We start from the raw sequence: 25807 nt of genomic DNA, 5'->3' as shown, positions 1-25807 counted from the left end.
TAACATTTAAATACAACAGAATGTTACATAAAATTCTAATATACTTAAAAAACAAACAAGTACTGTGCCGTGTATAAAAAAAAGCTTTGCTACAATCTCTATTCATTTTTTATTTAAATGCAAGTTTCAAATTGACATTTTATTGGTATTTTTAACTCAGGAGTTCATGTACTAGTGGCACTGGTGCATTGTGCCACATTTTGAGAATCACTGCTGTATGTAATTGAACAAAATATGAATGCATAAATATAATTAAATAGATTGCTCCCTTATTAATAGTTTCACAGTACATTCAAGCCTCGCTTACAAATTTATCAGTATATTTGAAAATAACATTAGGGAGCAAAATTAAGTTTCACAGCACACATTTGAAACTAAGCCACAAATACATTGTGTAGTAACATTTAATGATCAAATTTTACACTTAGTCACAGCAAGGGTAACAAAATTATACCCTGTAGTAACAAAAAGGTGTCAATTTCCCCTTCTCTTCATGAGCAGTATTATATATAATTTATTGACCAGTCATAGCTTATGTAACCTATTGCACAAAGTCTTATCAATTAAAATATCAGCCATACTCTTGTGATAACCTGCACCTGTTCTACAAAGTAACATCATAAAATAGAAATATAAAGAAATGCTTTTTTTTTAAACTATTGTATAGTTTTTACCATGCTTGCATATATATGTGTGTCTGTTTTCCCTTACTTTTGACTGGATTTAAAATTCCAAAAAGCTTACAAGTAGGTTCAAACCAAAACTTTGACTTTCCCACATGCGTTCATTAAAAAAAAAAAACACACACACACACTTGAAGAGCAAAGTTAAAAATAACCACTGGTTAAAATCAGTTAATTCCTTCATTAATACTAAAGTGGCACCATTTTTATGCCAAATGTTCACACTTTTATTTATTATGCTCTAGGAAGACAGTGAGGTGAGGAAAACTGAGCAAGATGCACCTTGTGCACGTCGCGTTAGGTGACACTTGAGCAAAAAAAAAAAAAAAAGGGAAGATATAATTCTGGGAAAGCCAGCAAAGAATTGAAGACATGCAGCACCAACTCCACTTCCTGCAGGCGTAGGGGACCCCCCCACCCCCACCCCAGTCAGAGCTCGCCTCTGAGAAAACAAAAGAAAGAAACAAGGTTATTTCGCTCAACATAGTACACATACAGTGGATAATAAAAGTCTACACACCCCTGTTCAAATAACAGCTTTCTGTGATGTCAAATAACTGCCACTGATATGAATAGGTAGATACAACACGAGTTGATCTGTGCGCCTATGGCGACGCTAAACTAGCATTATGCTACTGGCAATAGACCAATTAGAGGCCATTTGGGGAACTTTAGTAAGATTGTTATGGAAAATCCTGTGGATTCCTGGCCTAATTTCAGCTCATAAGGAAGTAGTATTATTAAAAAATAAATACAAAATGACCAAAAGGGAATTCTCACTTGTATGTTGGGGATTTCCCACGTGGAGATCAACAAAAACATGTTTTTGTTTGTTTTTGACACTATAAGTTCAGTTCATGAAAATTAAACTTACAAGCAATGGAAAAGGGGTTTGACCTCATGAATCATTATTGCCTTATCTAGGAATCTCCCTCTGCGGCTTCAGATTTATTTTGCTATGATACAAATGTCAAATGGTGGCAGGTGTGTGTGATTCTTATTTAACATAAGTTTAAATGCGATTTGTTAATTAATTTTGAACACAGCCACATTCACAGTTGTTTATTTTTATTCCCCCCCACCAATCTTTTTTTTTTTATCGAGTTGTTTTTAATTTTAAAAAAGTGATATTTGAACTGGGGTGTGTAGACATTTTATGTCCACTATCCCCATTAAACTCGTGTGGGTGAACGTAGCGTTGCAGCAACATACCCTGGCCACTGTCGTCTTTTGTCTGTCAGAGGGACGTAAACCACTCCCATCAAACCTCTTTGGACGAAGGTGCCGTCACTCTGACGGTCGTACTGCTCCAGCACCTGACTGCCACCGTCAGGGCCGACTGGAAGCACCAAGCGCCCGCCAGGCTTCAGCTGTTCCAGGAGCTTTACAGCAGGAGGGCAGAGAATTCAAGAAAATCTTTTTTTTCCCCCTTGAATAAAGTGGAACCTCTGAAGTTAAACACATTAAAAAAAATAATAATAATTTTAACGGCTATAAAAAGAGTTTCCAGTGTCATTATAATGGCGATTGAGCTGAAGCCTACCCCAGCTGATTTTGGACGAGGCGGGGAAAACCCTAAACTGGTTCTTAGCCAATCACAGGACACAAAATAACTAACTCCAAATTCATTTGACTTGCGAGGTTATAGGGTTACATTGACATGCTTTTAAAATGCATACATACGGCCTTAGGAACAGTCGCCGCAGCTGCACCGACATGAATGGCATCATAAGGGGCTCCCTGGGGGAACCCGAGCCTTCCGTCTCCCACTGTGGACACATGCAGGCATAGATGGCTTGTTTCACATCCTTCTTTTAAACCGGCGTCCCTCCCCGAGCCCTTTTCACACTGCACTTAGGAGGACGAGAGGCTGGCACCACGGAATGGAGTGTTGTCGTCTGGATTAACTCACCCACGAGTCTGATGCGTCCAGAGGCAATCAGTTCCGGGTCGTCAGCTTGGACGTTTCTGATTGAACTTTGAACCAGTTCGTCGATGTGCTCAACTCCCACCACTCTCCCGCTGCTTCCTGCCTGCGCACAGGAGAGAGGAAGGCAGCTGCTGAGGGAAGCAAATAAGTGAAGCGTCCACACTACGCAGAAACACTCTGACCTGATGATGACATTTACCATTCTTGCAAAGCAGGCTGTGAGATAACCACTTCCTGAGCCCACATCCAAGGCTGATGCCCCTTCTGTAAGTTTGTCGCTCAATAGCTCCAAGGCATGGGCATGCTGTCAGAATCAGAGGGCATTTGGGGGATGATTTAATTCCATTTTGAATCTTTATTTACATCTCAAAAGATCAGTGGAAGCTCTCATTTTCAATGTGAGAAGATAGGACAGAAAAAACAACAACACAGTAAACATGATTTAAAAACAGCAGTGTTCAAAAGGAAATGTTATACATTCCAGTATAAACATCTCATCCAAGTGTATCTGATGATGTGGCAATCAAATGTAGGACTTAATTCAAACACTTACCATGTGCGGTGCACTGATGGTGGCTCTGAAGCCTGTGATGGGAAACACACGGTCACTTTCGCCAAACACACGTGTATGGAAAACTGAAATATGTTGGTGCGTTTGCAAAGAAAAGCCTGAAACGAAGACCTATGGACTGAGGAGAGTCTGCATATGGATAATCCCTGGAGTAGATCCCTCTGTCTGTGGCTAGCATTGCATTGAACACTCTGTCGCTGCGGATCACGCCGTGGTCTGAAAAAATAAACGACATTATGAGATTATGGTGATTTATGAGCTGACTAGCTTTCGTCAGGATGAACAGCCAAAACAGGCTGCATTTCAGATGATGATGGAAAAAATAACTTTTTGGTTTTTGTACAAAGATAGTTGCCCTGTCCTTTATTAAAAACATAAATAAGTCAAATTCTACATTTGTTATAATCAGCCATTATAGAGAGAGAATTTACTTACCTCTCAGCCTGGTGATGAGCTCCTGATGCGTTTTGCCACTGGACATCCACGCCATAGTCCGGGACAGCAGCACTCCCATCGGGACCGCCACTAAAGCCAGACGCAAAGCAGCTCGCATCTCCTACAACATATCTAACTGCACTGACATCATGGACCTGGACAAAGGACACACAAAACCCAGGGAGGTATACGATTACTGCCAGTGAGTCTCTGTCCTATATGGCAAACGTCTAGTTTGTCAGTCACCCCAAACGTCGATGAATTATTTGAATTAAATTAAAGCTAAGATTGAAGTCAAATTCCAAATTGTTAAAGTCAAATATGCGTTTACGACATTACAAAGTTTTCATTTCGTTTGTTTACCTCAGTGGCCGTGACCAGAACCGCGGACTGACTTCCGTGTTGACCGGTGGCTAGCCAATCATACGACTCGCTTTGAACAGAAGCCAGAGTGATCCAATCGCATCACAATACAATTGATTGATGGTCGCAATGTCCAATCGTACGTCACGAAATACGGAAGTGTATCGAAGCTAGTACATCATGGAGACAGTGAGCTTGTAAAGCTCATCTTTTTGTTAACAAAAATAGATAACCAAGCAGACGAAACAGGCGATCTAGTAAATATTTACAATCAGGTAAGACGCGTGTTCACATTGCAGTTGATGTGCTCTCTTTAACGTTACTCAATCTATCTGATTATGGCGTATGTTGGCGTGACAGACTGCAACAAAATGATCGACGATTTCGAGAAACAGGAGGTTCAGAGCAGCGGGGAGCTCTGGTCCCAAATTTGCGGTCCCAGCCTACCGCAGATACAAGTCCAGACCTCGCCGGAAAACAGCAGCGACTTCCACGACTCTTTCCAGCCGGTGGGAGGGCAAAGCAATGGCCAATCTAGCGGGGCACACACAGCCTCTTTCTCCAGCGCTCAATGGGAACCCATGGAAGATTCCGAGACCTACATTGCCAGTTTAGGTTCGACTCTTTTGCTTACTCACCCACATCCTGGATCACTGTACTAAAACATGTAATAATTTTACCCAGAAAACAGACATGTACATTTTTTTCAGAGTGGTTCGAGCATCCACTAACATTTGAACATTTAATTCAATGAGTCTTTATATAACACAACTTGTTTTTCTTTCTTTCTTTTTTTTTGTCTTCAGAGAATCGCCTGAAGAAGCTCAAGGGTCAGTCCAGCGACGTCACTTCCAGGGACATGCTGCGCTCTTTGTCTCAAGCCAAGAAGGAATGCTGGGATAGATTCCTGCATGACGCTCAGGCATCTGAGCTCTTCCAAAGCAGCAACATGGATGAAAGGTATTAAGGCGCAAGTCATCTAGTCAAGTAAAAAAAAAAAAATCATTGCAATAGTTTTGTGCCCCATGAATAACATACACACACGCATATCTGGTTCACTTGTGTACCACTCTTCCCAGTGCCGTTGAACACTTCAAGAGGTGGCTGGTTCCAGAGAAAGTGGCCATCAGCGCAGAGGAACTGGAATATCTGCTCAGGCCGTCTGAGACCAAGGAGCCCGCCCAAGTGGACCAGCAGGCGGGACACGGAGATGCGGAGGAAGGGTGTCACAACAATGAGGAAGAAGAGGCTCATAGTCCAGAGAAATGACACTGAAATAACAAGAACAAGTCAAATATGCCAAAAATGGCTCGAGCAGGTCATCAAGCTGCTCTCTCCTGTTTGTTGGTCATTGTTGTATTTGTCTTAGCTATTTGTATTTTTTTTTTTTAACCGCAGGAGTTATTCGTGATGCTATATGGGTCTTATTGAATGCTCTACCTTTTAGAAATTCTAATGAAGGGCCACTTGCAGTATAACAATGTAAAATAGAAGCTCACCTTCATGCAAAAGTGCATTCATTTAAAGATGAATCGCCACGTGTTTATGTTTACCCCACATCATAATGATGTTTGACCTATGTTTTCAATAAAAAAAAAATACGGTTTCATCAGTATTCTAATTTGATATACAAATGCAGACATTTTGATGTGTTGTTAACCTTGCAAGGGCTCTTATCGTACTTGATTTATGAAAGTGAATTGAATTGGTTGACTGACCCGATTATTATAGGCCAAAAACAAATGCAGCAAAAACAATATTCTTTATAGCTTAACCCCTGCCGCACACTTTGAACACAGTTAAACTTAATGAAACACAATTTTATGACTTTAAAGACTGTCCTTGTTATGTGGGACAGTTTATTGCCAGTTGGCAAACTAGCTTTATGGGGAAACACCGCCACCTGTTGATTCTGTCCTTCAACTGCAGGTTAACGAATGTGACGATGGTTTATGGATGTTGTGAAGTACGCTGCCACCATCTAGTGGTAAATGTCGGAAGTGAATACAGTACATGTAAATTCCTTTCTTGTAACGCGCGTGTAAAAAAATAAAATAACACACACACCAAGCGACGGTTAATGAACCCGTTAGTAAAGGTACACGAATCTCAAACCACTGCTGTATTTTCCAGTATTACCGCGAGTACTTAAGTCTTTAGTGTGTCCACCTAAAATACTATTCAATGCATTTTGTAGGTGGTCAGTTTCTGTAAGGAAAATTAAAAACAATGGAACTATATTCCTCACTTTGTAAGAATTTCCCCAGATTTCCCTATTCATTTGCTTTTGTAATAAATGTGTTAAATTGTAAAGAGACATTATATGGACATAATTGTTACACGTCAATCATCACACAGTATTAAAATTATATTCCTCCATCCAAATGCAACGAACAATATTCTCAGTTCTAAAGGTTAAGGAGTGTTAGTGACTAAACGCTTTTATCGATGTGACATTTGCCGTGTTTGCACTTAATGCGTAAGATGTGCTGCGCTTAAATGTCAACCGAAACATAACTTACTTCCGTGTTCACAAGCGATGCCCGCAAAGAAGGCACACGAAAATGACAGCCCCAATGCCCAATCAGGGACCTCGAAATAAGATTAAGAACAAGTGAAACAAAGCTGTGAAGTTGAGGAACTTTAATAGGGGTAGATGCCACGGACTTCCGGGTTTTGCACATCAGCGCCGTTTCCCGCCACTGCTGGCCGCGTGCTAACACTCGCACCCGCACCCCTTGCGCCCAACCGCGCGCTCCCGCTCATCGGTGGAAGGGCGTCTCGGCTGTGCAATATGTTTTAATTTAACCACTATTGACCTGACAATCACATAGTTAACTTTCAAACTGTGATTAATTTTACAGTATATATCTTACAATAGTAAATGTATACACAGAGAGAGTGAAAGAGAGAGAGAGAAGAACACAAATTATGGTTTTACTTCATCTTTACTTGCAAGGCGTTTGCAAGACCATAGCGCTGTCCCTGTTGCTATGGTAACCAAAGCTGTAGGACGACTCTGTATTTGCCCCACTGTGGGGGTTGCAGTGTGAACGCGGCTCATTTATTTGCCTCTCAAAACTGGCAATTTAAGCAACACGCATGCATTTTAATTTTATTTTTAAAGTTACCATACCCACATTTTTTCCCCGTGATGGTGAAGTAGTTCACGTGTGGAGTTGGACGATCATAGGCGTGAAAGTGAGCCCTCTTGTGGACAACATTTATTACTACAGTGATATTAATACAGTCATCTTGGCTTTAACGGCTTATCTAAATTATTGTAATGTCTTTAATCCACTAGGCCACCCATACATAAATTAATTTCATCCACACACAAATTACACACACACAGGCACTTTAAACTCATATATTATTTATTACAATTAAATATTTTTTCTTATATTACAGAGGTCCATTTCAATCAATACAAATAAACTGTGCTGTGATTAATATTTCCAACATACTTCCAAAATGCCATGCAAGAGAATATGAACATAAAACAGCTCACACCAGAAAAACCCCAACATGTAGCTATTTGATTTTAAACGTTCTTCTACACTCAAGAGGAATGATATTCAGAAATTCACATTTCTATACTTCCCCCCTTTGTCTCTCTCTTTTTTTTTGGTGCAATTCAACATGAGACCAGTGTCATCTGACTTAAATGACAGAAAAGGCATTTGGAAGTTACATCAAAAATAAACAGTAACGGCTCACATTTCTCTTTATGGAAAAACACTTGGAATATATATTTATATATATATATATATAGATTTTTTATTAAATATGGGTTTACAGGAACAGGCACAGAGGACCAATTAAGACATCTAGTATCACACGTTGATTCATCAGGAGAGCTGAGCGACTTCTAAGGCCATACTGCATGTATACTGCACTCTACTGTACTGTAAGAACACCCGGTGGGATTTCCATCAATTGATTGAGCAAAGCAGTCGTACTTCGTCCATCCATTGCTTAATATGCTTATCATTCGTATCAAATCACATCAATTGATTGTTCTCACTGTAATTTAGTAGGAAATCATACCAAAAAAAGTCAGTGCCTCATCATATCCAAAATATGGGCCATTCTCCTCAAGGAAATACAAGCTCGGTGCAAGCCAACTGCACCATTAACCTCAAAATAAATGGTAAAATATTGTTGTTTTTTTTTGGAGGAAGGGGGGGGGGGGTTAAATAAATCAAGAGGGGCTATATACATTTGTTTTCAAAATAAAAATAACAAAAGTCAAATTTTCAAAGGGGGTTAGGCAAATTATTTTCTGTAATAAAAATTACTATTATTATTAATACAGACACAATTTTTTGCACTTTCCTACTAAACATTTGTGAGAACGAGTCGAATAATAATATATCAAAGGCTGCTTCACATCCTTCCAACAAAAAGTATGCTTTTCCAAGATCAGTGGTGATTTATTTATTTTTTGGGGGGCGGGTTATTAACTCTTTGACTGCCAGACGTTTTCAGAAACGGGTTGTCCCCAGTGCCAGCCGATTTTAAGCATTTTGACTGATCTTTCAAGGTCCATAGAAAATTATGTGTTTGGACTATGGAAACACACATACTACTAAATGAAAGATTGGACTCTCATCTTTCATCAGAAAAAAAAGTTTGTTTCTACCTTATTCCGTTTTTCAGTAATCAACAATAGAAAATGGTTAGTTTCACCTCTGTTTTGAAACAAACGTCTTTTAACGTCTTTGGCACTCCTCCATAGGATTTTACTAAACGTTATTTAACGTTTTTGGCAGTCAAAGAGTTAAAACTCATTAACTGCCATTGACGGCTATAGATGTCCAAAAATATTTTTAACGATTTTTATAGTTTACCATTTTTCCCCACTTTTGTTAACAAGAGTTTGAAAACCTCGACTTTTTTTATTGTATTAAAACAGATATAAAAATTGGGATTAATCGTGAGTTAACTAGTGAAGTCATGCGATTAATTACGATTAAAAATTGTAATCGCCTGACGCCCCTAATTTTTATTAGTCTTTTTAAAAGTATATTAACTTTTTTTTTTTTTAAAGAAAAGATTATTAAAAAATAGGGGCATCAGGCGATTAAATTTTTTAATCATAATTAATCGCATGACTTCACTAGTTAACTCACGATTAATTAAAAATTTTACATCTGTTGTAAATGTAAAAAAAAATTATCTAGGTTTTCATACTCTTGTTAACAAAAATGGAAAAAAAAATGTTCAAATGAATTTTTGACGTCTACAGCTGTCAATGGCAGCGAATGAGTTAAACAAACAAAAAATACTGTCAATATATGCTTGGCAACTATGTTTTAATTTGTGCTCACTGGTATATATCAAAATTAAAAAGCCAAAGAAATGTTTTTCCCACCTTGTATGTGTGTCCACCAGAGTTATACATTTTAAACAATTTAATAAGCCCTCGTGTGAAATATGTGGAATGATCAAACTATTTACGTTTGCAGTCTGTCAATCTACACATTTAGGGCGTCCCTTATCCCAAATGTCAAAAACCCTTTTTGACAAGATCCCACAGGTGAGCTGCGTCAAGCAATTTGCAAACAAATGTCTTGGAACGTTCCATAAGGCAGCAAACTGAAGAGCACACGGCCTTAAATTCAAATCTGAGAGGAGGCCAAAGCTTTCTCTTTCTTCTTCTTCTTCCTTTTTTTTCTGCGAGGAGGATGACGGGGCAAATACCTCGGAAAGGTGTACTTGAGTAATTCACCACATGAAATTGAAATGGCTCGAATCGGGCAAACAAGCTCAATCAATCACTCTGACTACACTCACAAAAACTTTCAACTTTTTGGTTGAAATTTCAAGATGAACCTAAAATGTTCTCTAACCGGCATATCATTCTTTATTATCTAATATTACTCAGGAGTTCTGACCGGCTCCAAGCATTTCTGTATGCTTGTTTGTTTGATTATACTGCCCCCTGGTGGCCAAGGTGCAAAACACCAAAAAGGAACAGCACAATGTCCATTGAATTGAAGCACAAAATGTGGCAAAAGCTGTTATGTCATTACTTTAGATTTAAGTCCAATATCATAGAGCTATTTTTCCTAAATAAAATCATAATTAAAAAAAAAAAATCTCAATATGAAGTTGTGCAAAAATGTGCGGAAACACTGTTGAGTTCGCCTCCATTTTAGGTTCATGCTGAAATTTCATCCCAAACTTTTTGTCGAGTCGTGTACATATTGCAAATGTGTGTTGGACAGTGCAGCAACAAAAGGGGAGGCAACTTGAGATTTACTCTCATCTAAAAAAGGCTTCTCTTAATATGACCTCTAGAAAATAAATTACTTTTTTCTCTCTCTCTCTAATAAATAAATAGGTTATCTTCTCTCAAAGGTAGAGGAATAAATCATCGATCACGTCACCTAAACGCTACCGAGCGTCTACCGGATATATGTTGACTCGGCGCGTTGGAGAATACGAATATACTGTCTGTACTAAGTGTCTAATTGACGCCGTCTGCAGTCGGACGTCCACGAAGATAAGATGCAGATACGTAATCCGCATTTTTCACAACTCAACTTAAAAGGACTTTTTCTTCTTCTTCTTTTTTTCTTTTTTCGAGTGCACGTGTGCGCCACACAGTGGGAAAATCTCTTCTGAGCTCACTTAAAAAATGTGACATGAAACTTTTTTTTTTCTTTTTTTACATGAACACTTTTTGCAACTACCTGCACTTAAAAAATACTTGATCAATAAATCATCAATGGCTTCTTTGAAGGGACTTTTGTTGAGCCTGCTTTCAGTTTGTGATGCTAATCGGAGTTAGCCTATTGTTGCTAAACTTTCTGAAGATTTTGTCTTTTTCCAGTACACTCCGCTCATTGTTGTGTGGCTGAGCATCCAATGAAGACATTTATTAATTTAATTTAATGACTATTTGTTAACATTTCAGCATATAGCCATTTTATGTCAGATTGCAGTTTTGGATGTGTGTGTGGAAGTTAACACATAACTGTTATGATAACCCTGTAGGTCCACTTTCTAACGATTTTGACTTTTTACAATAACATTTATGAATTCATTATCATTAAGTCATAGTATCGGTATCTCCATTAACCTTTTATTTCTATTGTGTTGCTCTTTTGGTCCTGAAATCTTCATTTCATTTTTATTTTTTTCATTCTAACTTGCTGTTAGGTTTAGTTTGAGATCCTAAGATAAGTTAGCATTAGCATAAAAACCAGTGCAAGTCCACTTTCTGACCTTTAGTATTCAAAACAGCTTTTGTCTGGTTTCTTTTTCCACCAGCGTTATTCTAAGTTAGCATTTGGCCGCTATGCTACGACAACCCTGTTACTGGATGAGTTGGAATTTTTAACATAATAAACAGTGATGCTGAATGTGCCAGTGACTTATTAACTCATTCACTCCCAGACATTTTCACTGAAGCAACCCCCTTCGCTCCCGGGCTGTTTTACTGGATTTTGACTGATCTTGCAAAGCCTACAGAATATTGTGTTCTATTGCTATAAAAACAAATATATTTCTATCTGCTTCCGTTTTGCAGCAATTAGCATTAGAATATAGCCAAGTTTTCATCATTATTCACCAATCTACTTAGAAAGAAGAGCTTTAATAAGAGTTTTTTTTCCAACATGGCCCTGGTTGATCTCTTTTGCTCTGCTGCCACCTGCTGGCCACTTGTGTAACAACTACCATTTCTTCAACCGTTCTTTGCAGTTGAGAGGCTGCATCAAAGTGTTCTGTATGCCCTTGGCATAAAAAAATATATAAAAAACATCTAAATATGTCTTTGGGAAACTCAAAGCATTTAAAATAAAACGTTTTTGGGAGCAAATGAGTTAATAATGTGAGTCATTACGGCATTAAAGTTTGGTCAATATTATCTATACTTTCTCCGAGTTTCAGCAAATATAATTTGGTTTGGTTTCAGATGCTAAGCTAAGTTAGCATATTTTCCATGATAAGCCTGCAAGTCCATTTTTAGACAATTTTGCATGAAATAGATTTTTTTTCAATGCTAAGCTAAGTTGCCCTGAAAGTCTACTTTTGGACAATTTGAATAACCCACTAACACTGCGAGGTCAACAACCTATTATTCATGTGATTTGTTAAAGTCCATTGTTTAGTTTTAGGTTTAGTCATCATTTATACTTTCTCCGAGTTTCTCCACTGGCCGCCTTCTCGAAGATAGAAAACTCTTGTGTTGCGTTTTAAGGAAACAATTCTATTTTCAAAATATATCATATGTGACAGCGCGTAGCTGAGCCGAACATCCAATGAAGACGTCAACTGATACATTTTGAACTTCTTATCATAGACGATCACAGATAAGATATTTGAGTGGCAGCCATCTTCTCCCTCTCCATCTCAAAGTGTGATCTTTGTTTGATTGCATGACGGTAAGTCCTACATTCACAGTAAGGAATCTCTTTTTAAAGAGCAATGACGGAAGTAAAGGCCTCTTATGTTGCGTCTGTGTGCGAGTGATAGGCGGATACTTCCATTAGTCACGTATAAGCTCCTTCAAATCCAGCAAATGGCACATTTCTAAGACCTGCAGGAGAACGTCGCGCGCAGAGCGCACTCAAAACAGGAAGTCGCGTATGATTAAAAACCACCCCGACAGCCATTATCGCGTCGATGCAACGTGTCAGACCTTAACGTTTACTTCACGAGTGTGTGTCGCGTCGGTGTGAAAATTTCAAAGAGAAACTAATCTCACGTTCCCTTCATCCTCAGGCGCCTCCCTTCGGCAGCCGGCGGGGCTCGGAGCTCATTTTAAGCAGAGGCGGATGCAACCGCCTTCTCTCACGTCTCTATGTCGTCCTGCCCTTCGCCCGGCGCTACTGCAGGTTCTTGAGGAGGCGTCCGTAGCGGAAGTCGTAGACGTGGCGACAGAAAAACACCAGCTCGGGGTCCACGTCGTCCGGCACGCAGCGGTGGCTTGGAGCGGCGTGGCCGACGACGGGGGGGACCAGGAGGGAGGCGGCGCTGTCGGGGACGCCCTCCCCTCGCCGTTTTACCAAGGCACAAAATCTGGAAATGGGAAACAAATGGCAACTAACTCATAACCAAAAACGTATTAAAATGTTTTTTTTTAACACTTTGTCCTTCACTCCCAAAAACGTATTTATACGTTTAAAAAAATAGATAAAAAATTTTTGTTTTGTTTTAATGCTGGAGCATACTGAAAGTTTTGATTCAGCTTCTGACATGAAGGGGTCGCTTAAAGCAATGGTAGTTATTACAAAAACGGCCAGGAGGTGGCAACAGAGTATAAGAGATCAGCCAGGGCCATGTTGCAACAAGCTCTTTTCCCCAGTGTTTTCAACAGGTTTGTGAATAACGATGAAACTTCGCTATATTCTAATGCTAATTGCTGCAAAACGAATGATGAATGAAGAGACTCGAATCTTTCTTTTGGTATGTTCCATTTTTATAGCAATAAAACAGAATATTCTGTGGACCTTTCAAAATCAGTCAAAATCCAATAAAACAGCCGGGAGCAAAGGGGGTTGCTTCAGTGAAAATGGCTGGAAGTGAATGACGAAGTGTTTTATGTTGTTTTGTGTTGTGGATGGACGGATAAATGTATATAATGTGTATGTGATATGATAAATACGCAAACAGTAGAAAATAAAATGAATGTGTTTCTCACCGACAATACTGTGCCAGTGTCAGGACATAGCATTTGTCTTCAATACAGGCCACGCTGTTCACATCTTGGTGACGGGACGCGAAGATCTCATTCTACAGATGAATGAAAATGAAGGCAGTATGTGAGCTATGATAGACATTCATTTATCAATCTCTGACTTTATTGGGAAACCAGCAGAATGCGATCGTCACCTGACAATGCACATGAAGGTCGCGCCCTCCTTGTGTGTGTTCTGGACGGTAGTACCAAAACAAACTCATCATCAGCTCACCTGGGAAAGAAACAAAACAAAACAAAAAAAAATCATGCAAGTAATATGTTACTCACAAAAGGTTTATATCCCGAACTTGTGAACAAGGTTATTTTAGTAGTGCTAGACCGATGTGTTTTTTTTTTCAAGGCCGATACCGATTATTAGTAGTCAAGCAGGTGGATAACTGATATTTCAAGCCGATATTCATTTATATTCAAGAATTTTAAAAACTTATTTAAAAAAAAAAATAATTCAAGCATAAAGAGCTTTCAGGGTCATCAGCACACAAGCTCAAGTTTTCTACTGTAAATAAAGTTTTGCAAAATTTCAACATAATTTCTTAATTTAAAATAAGATAAAATAAAAAGTGTATTGAGTTCCCAGTGTCAGCATCATTTTTTTTATAGAGTGTGAAATTTAAAAAAAATCCATAAATGAAAAGTTCCCTATGTCTCACTGAGCAACAAATGCATGCGAATGTAGCTAATTAGTTTTTTTTGTCAGGGTTCGTTAAAAGGTTTCAAAAGATCTTCGCAGACAGTGAAAAATGGTCTGAATATGCTTGAAATGTTTTTGCGACAAGTAAAAACTGTCTGTGAACATCATACAAATCCTGATGAAAACCCGAAATCCGCTACGTTCGCAAGCATTCACCGCTCAGTGAGATACCAGCTTTATCGGCCTTCAGATTCGTAAAAAGGCCGATGCCGATGTTTGGCATTTTGACAAATATTGGCACCGGTAATCGGCCCTATATTTTAGTTAACAAAAAAACTAATTCAGTAATGAAACAATAAAAAAACGAAAATGCTTTTTAAAAAACAAAAATGACTGAAACTACATTTTATGTTTATAAAACTTTTGTCTTAGGCAACTAACTTAATGCATGAGCTTTTGCTTTTGAATGTGATTTTAAGTATATTTACTTCGATATTAACCGGTTTAAGGACGTTTGAAAGTGTGTCACACGGAAGTGACCTCATCTAGCAGCAGCCAATAGACAATCACCGTCAGATGACGTCGCTCCTGGGCGACAATTTTGCATGCTTGATTTGCAAAAATTGGTGACTTTTTTCATTTTACCATGGTGTTTAATAAATATTGTGCACAAGTAATACAATAAAAAAAGAAACAAAACGAATTAAAACTAAAACTAAGCATTAAAAAAAACCTAATAGAACCTTGGTAAATAATTAAACAAAATTTAAAAAAACAAAACCCAAAACAAAATAAAAACTAACTAAAATGAAATTTCCAAAACTATAATAACCCTGCTTGTGAAGTTCCCATCAGAGTATGTCTGCTACCTGTCTCAGGCTCCTCCCACAGTGCTGAGATCTTTGCCACATAAGGCAGAGACTTTTTCCTCGGCCCAGACTTCAGCAGAACCGTGTCCCTGACCCGAATCAGCTCTCCGTCCCGTTCCACTCCCTGGAAACACTTCCTCGGCACCACAGCTTCCTCTCCCTGGGAGAATACAAAATAGCAGAAAGCATTGAGTTTAGTTGTTCGGCAACCAGAGAAGAAATAATCTGATTGCCGCCTTATAGCTTGTTGCTATAATACCTCTTTGACTGCCAAAAACGTTAAATAACGTTTAGTAAAATCCTACGGAGGAGTGCCAAAGACGTTAAAAGACGTTTGTTTCAAAACAGAGCATTTGGGTGAAACTAACCATTTTCTATTGTTGATTACTGAAAAACGGAATAAGGTAGTAACAAACTTTTTTTTCTGATGAAAGATGAGAGTCCAATCTTTCATTTGGTAGTATGAGTGTTTCCATTGTCCAAACACAAAATTTTCTGTGGACCTTGAAAGATCAGTCAAAATGCTTAAATCGGCTGGCACCCACGGCATCCCTTTTCTGAAAACGGCTGGCAGTCAAAGAGATACTATCTTTGTGCTTTTTAAGGAGCCATGACATACAGCTTAGGCCGAACTTTCTGATACAGCACATTTTGCTCCGGAATGCCGTAATAGTCTTGAGATTTCATTGCACAGTGAAGACAACCTGTGCCAGATGTAGCAAAGCAACCCCAGAACATAACAGAGCCTCCTACATTTTTTCCCAGAAGAAAATGTTCTTTTCTTTGTAAACAGAGAAGTGATGTCGCTTTCCCAGAGATACGTTTGGTATTGGATCAAAGTCTACAAAAGGCCTGATTCTTATATTACTCTTAAAAGATTATTTTGAGCAAACGAGATCAACCAGGGCCATGTTGAAAAAAAGCTCATTTATTCACATTTCGCAATAGATTTGGGAATAATAATGAAACTTAGCTACATTATAATACTAATTGCTACAAAACGGAAACAGATAGAAATATACTTTTTTTCCTGATGAAAGAAAAGACTAATCTTTCATTTCGTGGGTTCCATGTTTTTATAGCAATAGAACACAATATTTTGTAGGCCTTGCAAAATCACTCAAAATCCAGTAAAACAGCCGGGAGTGAAGGGGATTGCTTCAGTGAAAATGGTTGGGAGTGAATGAGTTAAGCACAAGCATACTTCATTATTTTTTCTATATTGTGTGAACCCTCTCACGTTTATTTTAGTTTTTTAAAGATATTAAAAAATGCTATGTGTTTAGTGTCAACCATATTTGCGGTTTTCCATGTACAGTAATTAGTAGGGGACAGAGCGTAGCCTTGAGTCATTGACACCCCAAAAAAGGTTTATAATTACCTATGATGTCACAAGACGGCACCAAAGCACTCGTTTTCTCTGAGGCAAGACTTTGGCGCTATCTTGTGGTATCTTAGGGTGTTTTTGAAAGCGAACAAAACCATCAAAAAGATGAGTTTTTTAACAAATAATGGAGGATAGGTTAAAAAAAAAAATAATCGGAAAATAGCTGATTTCGCAAGACACAAATTGGAATAGGAATATGAGGAAAATGCTCAAAATAACAGCTCATACAGGGGCAGGCCAACTCTTTTAATTATCTATGTAAAACCCCTTCGGACCCATAGATGATTGCAGTGGGCACGACATATTTGCGTGTCTAAACCAATAAAAACACATCATTTGGATGATGGTTCATGATTGGATCCTAGCTAACCAATTACAATTGCAAGCTGATTTGCATGATGTTCATGTTAAAAATGTTACATATAAGCTTCCAGCCATACTATCCTGGCGTCCACTATAACAAATACCAACATGAGATAACCCCCATTTTTTTCCCATGTTCTTATTTGGGAAAAAAGTCAAAATCAGTTATAAAAAAAAAATGCCCTGCAGAAAAAATGCAGGTGTGAAGGGGTTAAATCTAAATGTCTTAAGGTAAACATAAAAAAGAAATCCAAACAGACCAAGGGCGAATGTGGAACAAGACAAATGATGCATGTTGGCAGCGCTACAAGGTAGCAGCGAGACTTCTGCCTACGTACCACAGAGAAAACGTCTTTTTCAAAGGGGAGGCCGACGGGCCGCCAGCCGTTGGTGCTTTTTTGGCGTCCGTTCTTGGGCTGCTTGGCAAGCGCTTGCCCTCTGGCGCCGGCGGAGCTCAGCTTCTGCTTCTTTTCCTTCTTGAGTGGGAAGACAAGCGAGCTGATGCTGCCCGTGCCGCGGGCGCCAGACCGGGACCCGCTGGGAGGCTTGGCGCTCTGCGGACACTCCTTGGCCACCTGCAGCGGGGGCTGCGGTTGGCCGGGGTCGGACAGGGGCGTCTGAACGGGGGGCACTGATTGGCCGGCTGCAGGCACTGCGGGAACGGGGCAGCCGGTGAGGATTCTCGGGCTGGGGCAGACGGGGATGGAGGACGGGCTGTGGTGGTCGTTGAGGGTTGATGAGTAGTCGTCTGAGGGAAGAATGGACACTTTGTTAGGTACACCTGCACAGTCCAATGAGATCCAATGCTAAAATCTAAATGGGGAAAAAAAACATGCATTGAGTAAGCGTTGGGTTCAAGTTTCCATTTCAGTTGCTGAGTTGAGTTGAACTGTTTGCTATTTAGAACACGCTGAGAGTAACAAGTGGTTTCCTCCTGTGATTTAGCACCGATAGAAAGTAAATCATGAGCGTCAGTCTCATTCCTCCCAGCGTCCTGCTGTAAACCACAGAGTGTGCATGTGAGCTTGTGTTGCGCTGATGCACACAGAAAGACAACATTTGGTTTTTGTGTGTATTCACCATCTAGTTCACATATCAGAACAGTAACCTGCTGACACACTATCGGTTTAACTCGCAACAAACGGGCTTTTTCCGCTCACTGCCGGGTGGCTTAGATTGAAATGCAGACTTGTTTTTTCTGGCCCTTAACTTAAGTGACATTATGCTGCCTTGGCATTTGGATTAGAGCAAAGTCGCCTAATAACCGCACTGCACTTGTGAACGTGTACTCAACTCAACTTTCTGTAATCCTATTGTTTTAATCAATACTAATCTACAGTGTGCATAGTTGCCGTGCACTTATTAAAGGGTTATTTACAGTTTTCATGTAAGGGGGCATATTGTGAAAAAATTACTTTTAGTTGGGTCTCTGGAGTGCCTGTGAAATTAACAAATCTTTTCTAATCTGCGTATTTCCCAAAATGGGCCCGTTGTTCTGAACGTCTACCCGGTTCCATGATAACCGCCCCGAGTTTTGCTGCCCAAGAAATAACCAGAAAGACCCAGAGACACTTTCAAGAGTGAAACTAGACTGTTTAAAACACAATCATGCAGGGGCATTGTTGTGTAGAAACATTCACCCCCCCCCCCCCCCCCCGAGGTCCCTGCTTTCATGTCAAAGCCAAAATGTAAGCAGAGCTGCAATGAGTTTTGTTGGATGCTCACATTAGTGTAACAGATAGAAAAACGACTATTGTTAATTATTGTATTTTTTTTAATCTATGTATTAATTTCCCCTAAATCATTGAATTGTTTCATTTTATATTTCAAGTGGGTTATTATTGAACAGTCATGACTATTTTGTTTACTTCCTGTGTTTTTAATCCGTTAGAGCTTTTATTTTGAAAGAATAGGGGATATACTTGCATTTTCAGATGGCGTCTGGCCTACAAAGAGGCATGTGATAGACGAGGGATCACACAGATTGCTGCCTAATTTGTTTTGTTTTCTCACACTTGCAGAAACAAATCCCAACTCTGGATCCAAATCTATATCCTGTTTATTTCATGTGCCGGAACACAACGCAGTTTGGTCGGACGTGTGGACCGTTTTTGGCTACATTAGCATGAGCACAAACGTATTTATTTTGTTGTTGACCTTAGTGGCAGAAAACCTAGCGTATGGTTTGAAATTGTGAAAAAAAAAAAAAAAAAGCAAGATATGTCTCAGACAGTAGAGTAGAGATAATAACGTGAATTGTCGGTGATGTCATCACCATGCTAGCAGACAACAAAACATAGCATGGTTGAAGGCAGATGAGAAATGATCAAGCCAAATACAAAGATGTTCTATAGTAAATAAATGGCTTGCTTGTTTCGCCAATCACCTGCTAACACAATGCTGACCATCCAGCACTTTTTTTTGGAGTGCACTCCCAGAAGCAGCACTGCTCAAAGTAAAAAAAAAAAAAAGAAAAGAAAAAGGTTTTGCTGCAGATTAATGCTTCAAACATTACAATGGCATATTTATGTGGCGCGCATGACTTTCAGAACAACGGCAGCCGAGGATAAGCACTGTCACTTTTCAACTCTATAGCGAGCTTCGGGCTACATGTCAACACAAACCCAAAACCTCTTATTCTTCCCTACTGGTTGAAAAAGTCAATTCTATACCTTTGCTAAATGACGCCTGTATATTCCTGGCAGTTTTTAGTACTGTACTGTGTTTTTTTGGGCTACAAAGTTACAGAATCAATATCATGCTAAATCAGGGGTCAAAAACGTACGGCCCGGGGGCCATTTGTGGCTCGCAGGATGATGTTTTATGACCCCCTACTTGACATCCAAGTTTAATGTTAGTGCTCTGAAAAAACAGTAGCACAAAAGCAAATAAAGTGTCTTGCATTCATGTCATGCAAATGAGAGATTGTCTCCTAATAAGAAATTTTCGCCAGATAAGAGTATGTAGCTGAATAAACAGGCCACTATTATCGCAGAGTTTAGTTTTTGTTTTGTCAGGATTGTTTGAGGCAAACCTCCAAACAATGAAGAAGGCACATGCAAACAAAAGTAATTAGGATAAGGAAGAACAACAAAGAAGCACATCCGGAGAATAGCTCCAGTTGTTCACAATTTGTAACACTTTTACGCAGTGAGTCAGCACTGGAGAGGATTAGCTCAACTACTCAAGATTTTTTGCCCGCCCACCCACCATTTTTTTTATTTATTTGCAGAGCTGCTTTCCCCCCTAATTTTGGATAACACATTCTAATATGACTTCACACTCTTAGACCATCAAATGCAAGCTGAGATGATTGGAATCGATTGGACCTAGTGGCCCATTTTTATTTGTATTGGAACAGTCTCGGAAGATTCCTCCAATTCAATATTTGAGGTCATATTACCGTGCCTTAGAAAATAACAAGCATGGCATTTCCTAGGAGCCAATATGACTCAGATGATTTTCGTTACAAAGATTACACAAGTGTTTTTCTTTTCTTTTCTTTTCTACGTGCACCTTTTAGAAAAGTACTGCTGTGGAAACTCCAGCGAGTTGTCCAATTTGGAGCTTGGCCAAGACTTGAAGGAAAAATTCCTGTCAAGTTCCATGTTAGAACTGCCGTCATCTACATAACAATGCGGGAGCCAGTTATATCACGGCAAGAGTATCGCTGTGAAGCATCTTTTCCTTTATGTATTTGTGTGTTGGTGAAGAGGACAACAATGAGGAAAAGCTTCAGAAGGTGTAACGGAAGTGGAAGTACGTAAGTATGTTTAACGCCACAAAAGCAATTGTTGCTGTCGCCACGCATCCGTTTATCTCAATGGGACAAGCCGCAACTGCCGGGTGAACGCACATTTATTACAGCCATCCATCCATTCTCTGTATCGCTTATCCTCACAGGGGTTGCGGGTTTGTGTGTATGTATAAATCCCAGCTCTATGGACAAAAGCTGTTACGTCTGAAAGAAGACCACATTTCCTATGAGGACAAGCGCATTGCGCCGATTTTTTAGCTCACGCCAGCTAGTGAAAGGCGGTTGATCCTTGACTGTCCTTTTATCTGGGTAGCTTCCCTTTTCCTTTTTGTCTTTCCAGACAAAACTTTTCAGTTGTTTTGCGGCTTCTGCCAGGAATGCAGTAATTGTGCATTGACATTCAAATTGACTTCCGTCTTTGTAACGAATGGGTAAAGAGGTAAGTGACGTATGCCATAAAGCAGTCAGCACATTTGTAGTTTTGCTGTACCGTTCTCCTCAAAGTTGCTTAGTGCTAGTAAAAATGATACAGACCCCCTCAGGCCATGGCAAAGGTGCCATTCCACTAGTTTTAAGTCGATGTTTCATCAGAAGAGTTGTGAAAATATTCTATTAAGGTTGAAAAGTTCTTCAGTGCTACTATAACGTAGTCTAAAAGGTTAAGGTAAACTGTAAAGTATAAAAACACAATTAGGGTTTCACAATGGTGACAGTTTCACTATTATTTTCATTTCCTGTAGAAAAAGTGGTTGGATGTCCTGAAACATTTCGTTTTCCCCCTTTGAGTTTCCACAGTGTGTCATTTGCAGAACAACAGAACATTTGCTATATACATAAAATTATACTCAATTATACTAAATTGAGTAGAACATTTTAATTTACACTGAATCAAAAACTGCCAATCTGAGTCTTCATGCCTCTTAAAATGTAATTTTTCACCACCAGTTGGGACCCTGTGGATGATCGGATTCATGCATGGAAGAGCGGCAAATGTCTCACTTAATCCTAATTCTTCCTTATCTAAACATCCCCTCAAGATTGATGTTTTATTCATCCCCAAGACTACAAAACTGTAACATTGCAAACATCCATCCATCCATTTTCTTAACCGCTTGTCCTCACAAGGGTCGCGGGGTTGCGCTGGAGCCTATCCCAGCTGCCTTTGGGCAGTAGGCGGGGTACACCCTGAACTGGTTGCCAGCCAATCACAGGGCACACAGAGACGAACAACCATCCACACTCACAATCACACCTATGGACAACTTGGGAGTGTTCAATTAACCTGACATGCATGTCTTTGAAATGTGGGAGGAAACCGGAGCACCCGGAGAAAACCCACGCAGGCACGGGGAGAACATGCAAACTCCACCCTGGAAGGCCGAAGCCCGGACTCGATCTCACGTCCTCTGCACTGAGAGGCGGACGTGCTAACTAGGCATCCACTGTGACGCCCACATTGCAAACAAAAATTTTACTGGCGTGCACTCACCTCTATTGATGCCACGAGCGCATTTGGTACATCCTCTGGCAATGGCTGGAATCACACTGCTGTAGGTGGAATAGCCGTTGATCCTGCAGGGCTCTCCGTAGCACGCTTCCACAGAGGTGCAGCAGTAGACTGGATGGGAAATCCCTGAGGGCTGCGGGCCAGAGCTGGGCAGCAGTTTGGGTCTCTTGCTGCTCTTTGGACACAGAGCGAGGGCCGTCATGGAGGACGGCGAGGTGTCCGGGTGGCTGAAGTGGACGCAGTAGCTGGGGAAGCAGGCGTAGGCGTGCGGCGTGATGGTTATGGCTGCCGGGTGGTGGAGGTGGTGGTGGTGATGGTGGTGGTGGTGGTGGTGGAACACCTCGGAGAGAGAGCCTTCATCGTCTGGCTCCTTGACGGCCTTGTCCTTGAGGAAGAGAGCCAATCTGTGACAGTACTCCACGCATCTCTCCTGGCTACAGCAGTAGCAGGGCGACACGTCCGTCTCCTCCTGCTCCTCTTTGATTGTTTTTAAGGAGAATCCAAGTGTGGAGCCACAGTGGAGCGGAGTTTTTAAACAATTCTGTCCACCAGATTTCCACTCGGGATCCAAAACCTCCGTCTTACAAAGACTACAGAATCCCTGGGTCGGAGAACCCGGACCCTCTTTACCCTGTTTAATGTGCTTTAGCTGCTCATTGTGTTTTGGATTTGTTCTTCTTTTGGTCTGCGGTGTTGCTCCACTTAAAGGCTTACCGCTAATCTCAACCTGAGTTAAAGCCTTGGCTTTACTTTCGCTGACGGGCTTGGACTCCTGCTTCTTTTGCCGCTTGCTTCCGTAGAGGGAACCGGTGAGTTTGAGCAGCGTAGCAGCAGTGAGGCCGGCCTGACGCCGAGGGGTCGGGGCAAACAGAGTCAACCAGTCGACAGGCGGCGCCTCCGCCGTGGACCGCTTCTGTTTTTTACGACGTTCCTTCAGGTCTGTTTTCCCTCCCCGAAAAACCTTTTTGGCTTTTTGAGGTCTGCTTTCACTTTTAGACGGCGCTTCATTCGAAGACGGCTCTTTCTTAATGAGACTGGACGCCGAGGGATCGGCCCTGTAGAGCAGCAGGCTGTTGACAGCCTCTGCATTGAGAGAAGCCATTCTTCTCCTGCGAGGCTCAAGAACAAGATTGGGCCACATGAGTAAGGTGTCGGGTTTGTTACTTTTTGGTTCCAGTGCTTGTTGACAAGCAGATTTCTTTAACCTTTTATGAGAGTTGTGAGTTTTGGTCCTGTTTTGAGAAGATAGCGGTTTCTTACTGGCCTTGACGCTTGCTTGCTTGCGGGCTTTCGCCTCATTCTTCTGCTTACCCACAATTCCTTTCTCCTCCAAACGGGTGAGCAGGACACAACAATCCAGCGCATCACGAACATTACCTGCCGATGTCTTCTTCCGAAATGCGTGCGACTCTTTCTTCTTCTGCTTCTTTCTTCTCTTCAGTTCCTTTGTTCCATCCTTGCCTTTACTCGGCTCGCCTCCCTTTTCTTTGCCTCGCTGCCCATCTTTCGCCGGCTGGTGTCGCTGAGCTTTCACCATGTTCTCGTCCTGGAGCGGAAAGTCCGCCCCTCGTCTTCATCAACGGGATTCTAAGACGGCGGTTGGAGCTCAGAGTGGGCCGTCAGCATGAATCATCATGGATCGTCAACTGGGGCCCCACGCACGCTCTCTGGGGAGAGACGGAATGAGTCGCTTACAGATTATTCTGTGACGTGAACGTAACAGGCATTCATCATTTAGGAACCGATTTTACTTCATTTGCGACCAATTTCAAGATACCCCCCAAGAGGATAAGCCCCCCTGGCTTTAAATATAAATGTAATGCGCACATGGTATCGTTATTCCATTAGGGTATAGATTAATGCCTCAGGCCGTATGCGCTTCTCTTATTCATATGCCACTACTGCACTAGTTAATGTGCAAATTTGCCCACATGATATGATGACATTGCTGCCAAAAGCCATTGCCTTTTTAACACCATACTCCGATTGATGACTCAAGTAGGAACACAATTCACTCACCCAGTGTAGCACAACAATGCACGTCAATGATGTATTATTATTTGTTCAATCTGACGGATGCTTTTAGAGATGAGTTTGGATCCGTGCTTCAATGCCACGCTGATTTAATTGACGTCACATGTACACAGCCTGCAGCAGAATGACTTTAAGTGGCTTCCCCAAAGAGCGGCTCATTGGATAGATCATTTAAAAAAAGGCTTCAGAGAACTGACAAGGCCGAGGAGTACATTCTGTACGTCAACATTCTGTATGGACATCTCAGTTAGGAGACGCTGTCGAATGAGATAAAGGATTGTTTTTCCCTCTTCACGTTCACTATAATATCATCTCCACAAACTTTGTGGCAGCAAAATGCACAACTCTGGCTAGATGAAAACAAAATATGCCTAAAAGTGAATTAAAGCAATCAGTAAGGACCAACTCATCCACACACTTGCAGACATGAAATGAGAGATGTTGCACTGAAAGGGGTGCGCAAATAGCTGCACCCTTTCAGATGGGGGGCATTTGCCCTTGCTCAAGGGCACCTCAACAGTAGGCAGAAAACAGAGGAGCATCTCTCCAAAAACAAGTTGCAATTGATTTTTAATTTTGTTCTCAGCAGGGACTCTAACCATCTTTTCAGATGATCTCAAGTCATCATTATTTTTTAATTCACAACAAAAATGCTTAGTTTTACTGTAATAAATCGACAAGGCAGTGTCCAATTATGCTCTAATCAACAGCAGCTGATTTTTTTACATCTTTAAAAAAAAAACGATTGCTGAAATTCTAAAAGTTGATCAAAGTATGGAAATAACCGTCAAATCTTGAATGGCCACCAACTGTTCTCAAAAGCATGTAATGACTGAGATTGGCCTTATTGTCGCACGACTCGGCGAAGCGTGAAAAGCAATTCATCAGAGAGAAATGTAATTTGATGATAACAAGAGGACACGGGGAGACGCACGTCAAGCTTCTGCGTGTGGGTATCATCAAATCAAGGCGATCCATTTGAATAGCACAGGCACACACACACACACACACACACACACAGGAAGGACAGTTGCTCATTGACCAGCAACATTTGTCAACAAGATATCATTTAAGGTCGTGCAGAAACTGGACATAAAATGTCGAATAAAGTAGAAGAACACCTCACATCTCTATATTTTCTACCACGCATATCAACAGAGTCTCAAAAGCTGAAACTGTTTGTTCAAGAGGCAGAATACAGCATTGGACTGGTCGCCCTGAAGAATCATGTTTTGGGTATTTTAGAGAACTCCTCACCGTGATGTTCTAATAAGAGATTTGAACACAGATCTCCCGAGGCAGACACGCTAACCACTACTACCGTGCGCTGCCAGAAAAACACCTCTACTATTCAATTCAGAAACCTAAAAAAAGAAACACGCTTAAATTTATACTTGGCGTAGGCATATATTGATTTAATTGCCGCATTCAGTCTTTTGGGGGTAGGAGTCTGTCAGTATTCTCCTACTCTTGCATGCAAAAACATTCTAAATGTGTTACATTGTGAGGGCACCTCACACATTTTCAATTGGATTTAAAGCTTTAACTCTGCAGTTAAAGCT

General features: G+C 40.6%; 3 protein-coding genes across 5 annotated transcripts in view; 1 reads left to right on the top strand and 2 right to left on the bottom strand.

Moving 5' to 3' along the window:
- Positions 1-386: 386 nt before the first annotated feature.
- On the bottom strand, positions 387-4994 carry pcmtl (l-isoaspartyl protein carboxyl methyltransferase, like). Of its 2 annotated transcripts, none has more exons than XM_077557854.1 (9): positions 4430-4994; positions 3620-3774; positions 3296-3400; positions 3167-3198; positions 2813-2917; positions 2596-2716; positions 2367-2452; positions 1896-2065; positions 387-1125 (listed from the first exon to the last, which is right to left on the bottom strand). In XM_077557854.1, the coding sequence occupies exons 2-9, from the start codon at positions 3735-3737 to the stop codon at positions 1113-1115; spliced, it is 750 nt and encodes a 249-aa protein (XP_077413980.1). In that variant the 5' UTR covers positions 3738-3774; positions 4430-4994; the 3' UTR covers positions 387-1112. The 2 variants fall into 2 exon arrangements, with proteins under 2 accessions (XP_077413980.1, XP_077413971.1); XM_077557845.1 differs by lacking the exon at positions 4430-4994 and adding an exon at positions 3983-4188.
- On the top strand, positions 4089-6053 carry ccdc32 (coiled-coil domain containing 32). Its single transcript, XM_077557867.1, has 4 exons — positions 4089-4257; positions 4343-4597; positions 4789-4942; positions 5062-6053. The coding sequence occupies exons 2-4, from the start codon at positions 4354-4356 to the stop codon at positions 5249-5251; spliced, it is 588 nt and encodes a 195-aa protein (XP_077413993.1). The 5' UTR covers positions 4089-4257; positions 4343-4353; the 3' UTR covers positions 5252-6053.
- A 1288-nt stretch (positions 6054-7341) lies between these two features.
- Positions 7342-25807, bottom strand: part of bahd1 (bromo adjacent homology domain containing 1) — a 43667-nt gene continuing 25201 nt past the window's right edge. For both annotated transcript variants that reach the window (XM_077557824.1, XM_077557833.1), the window contains exons 2-7: positions 22194-23878; positions 17286-17695; positions 15198-15357; positions 13829-13908; positions 13638-13729; positions 7342-13015 (exon numbers count right to left, since the gene is read on the bottom strand). In XM_077557824.1, the coding sequence (XP_077413950.1) occupies positions 12823-13015; positions 13638-13729; positions 13829-13908; positions 15198-15357; positions 17286-17695; positions 22194-23748 (2490 nt within the window). In that variant the 5' untranslated portion in view covers positions 23749-23878 and the 3' untranslated portion in view covers positions 7342-12822. The remainder of the gene's footprint in view (positions 13016-13637; positions 13730-13828; positions 13909-15197; positions 15358-17285; positions 17696-22193; positions 23879-25807) is intronic.

This window comes from Vanacampus margaritifer, chromosome 1, assembly GCF_051991255.1.
Source record: "Vanacampus margaritifer isolate UIUO_Vmar chromosome 1, RoL_Vmar_1.0, whole genome shotgun sequence".
NCBI classification, from domain to species: domain Eukaryota; kingdom Metazoa; phylum Chordata; class Actinopteri; order Syngnathiformes; family Syngnathidae; genus Vanacampus; species Vanacampus margaritifer.
Note: the sequence above shows the minus strand (reverse complement) of the source record. Positions and strands in the feature narration are given on the sequence as shown.

Bases quoted from the DNA above. Each gene is read 5' to 3' on its own strand.
- pcmtl (XM_077557854.1), bottom strand. From the start codon at position 3,737: ATGCGAGCTGCTTTGCGTCTGGCTTTAGTGGCGGTCCCGATGGGAGTG. The intron at 2,717-2,812 runs GTAAATGTCATC...TCCTGTGCGCAG, and splicing joins CAGCCTGCTTTGCAAGAATG to GCAGGAAGCAGCGGGAGAGT. The intron at 2,453-2,595 runs GTGAGTTAATCC...ATGTGTCCACAG, and splicing joins TGGACGCATCAGACTCGTGG to TGGGAGACGGAAGGCTCGGG.
- ccdc32 (XM_077557867.1), top strand. From the start codon at position 4,354: ATGATCGACGATTTCGAGAAACAGGAGGTTCAGAGCAGCGGGGAGCTC. The intron at 4,598-4,788 runs GTTCGACTCTTT...TTTTGTCTTCAG, and splicing joins GACCTACATTGCCAGTTTAG to AGAATCGCCTGAAGAAGCTC. The intron at 4,943-5,061 runs GTATTAAGGCGC...CACTCTTCCCAG, and splicing joins AGCAGCAACATGGATGAAAG to TGCCGTTGAACACTTCAAGA.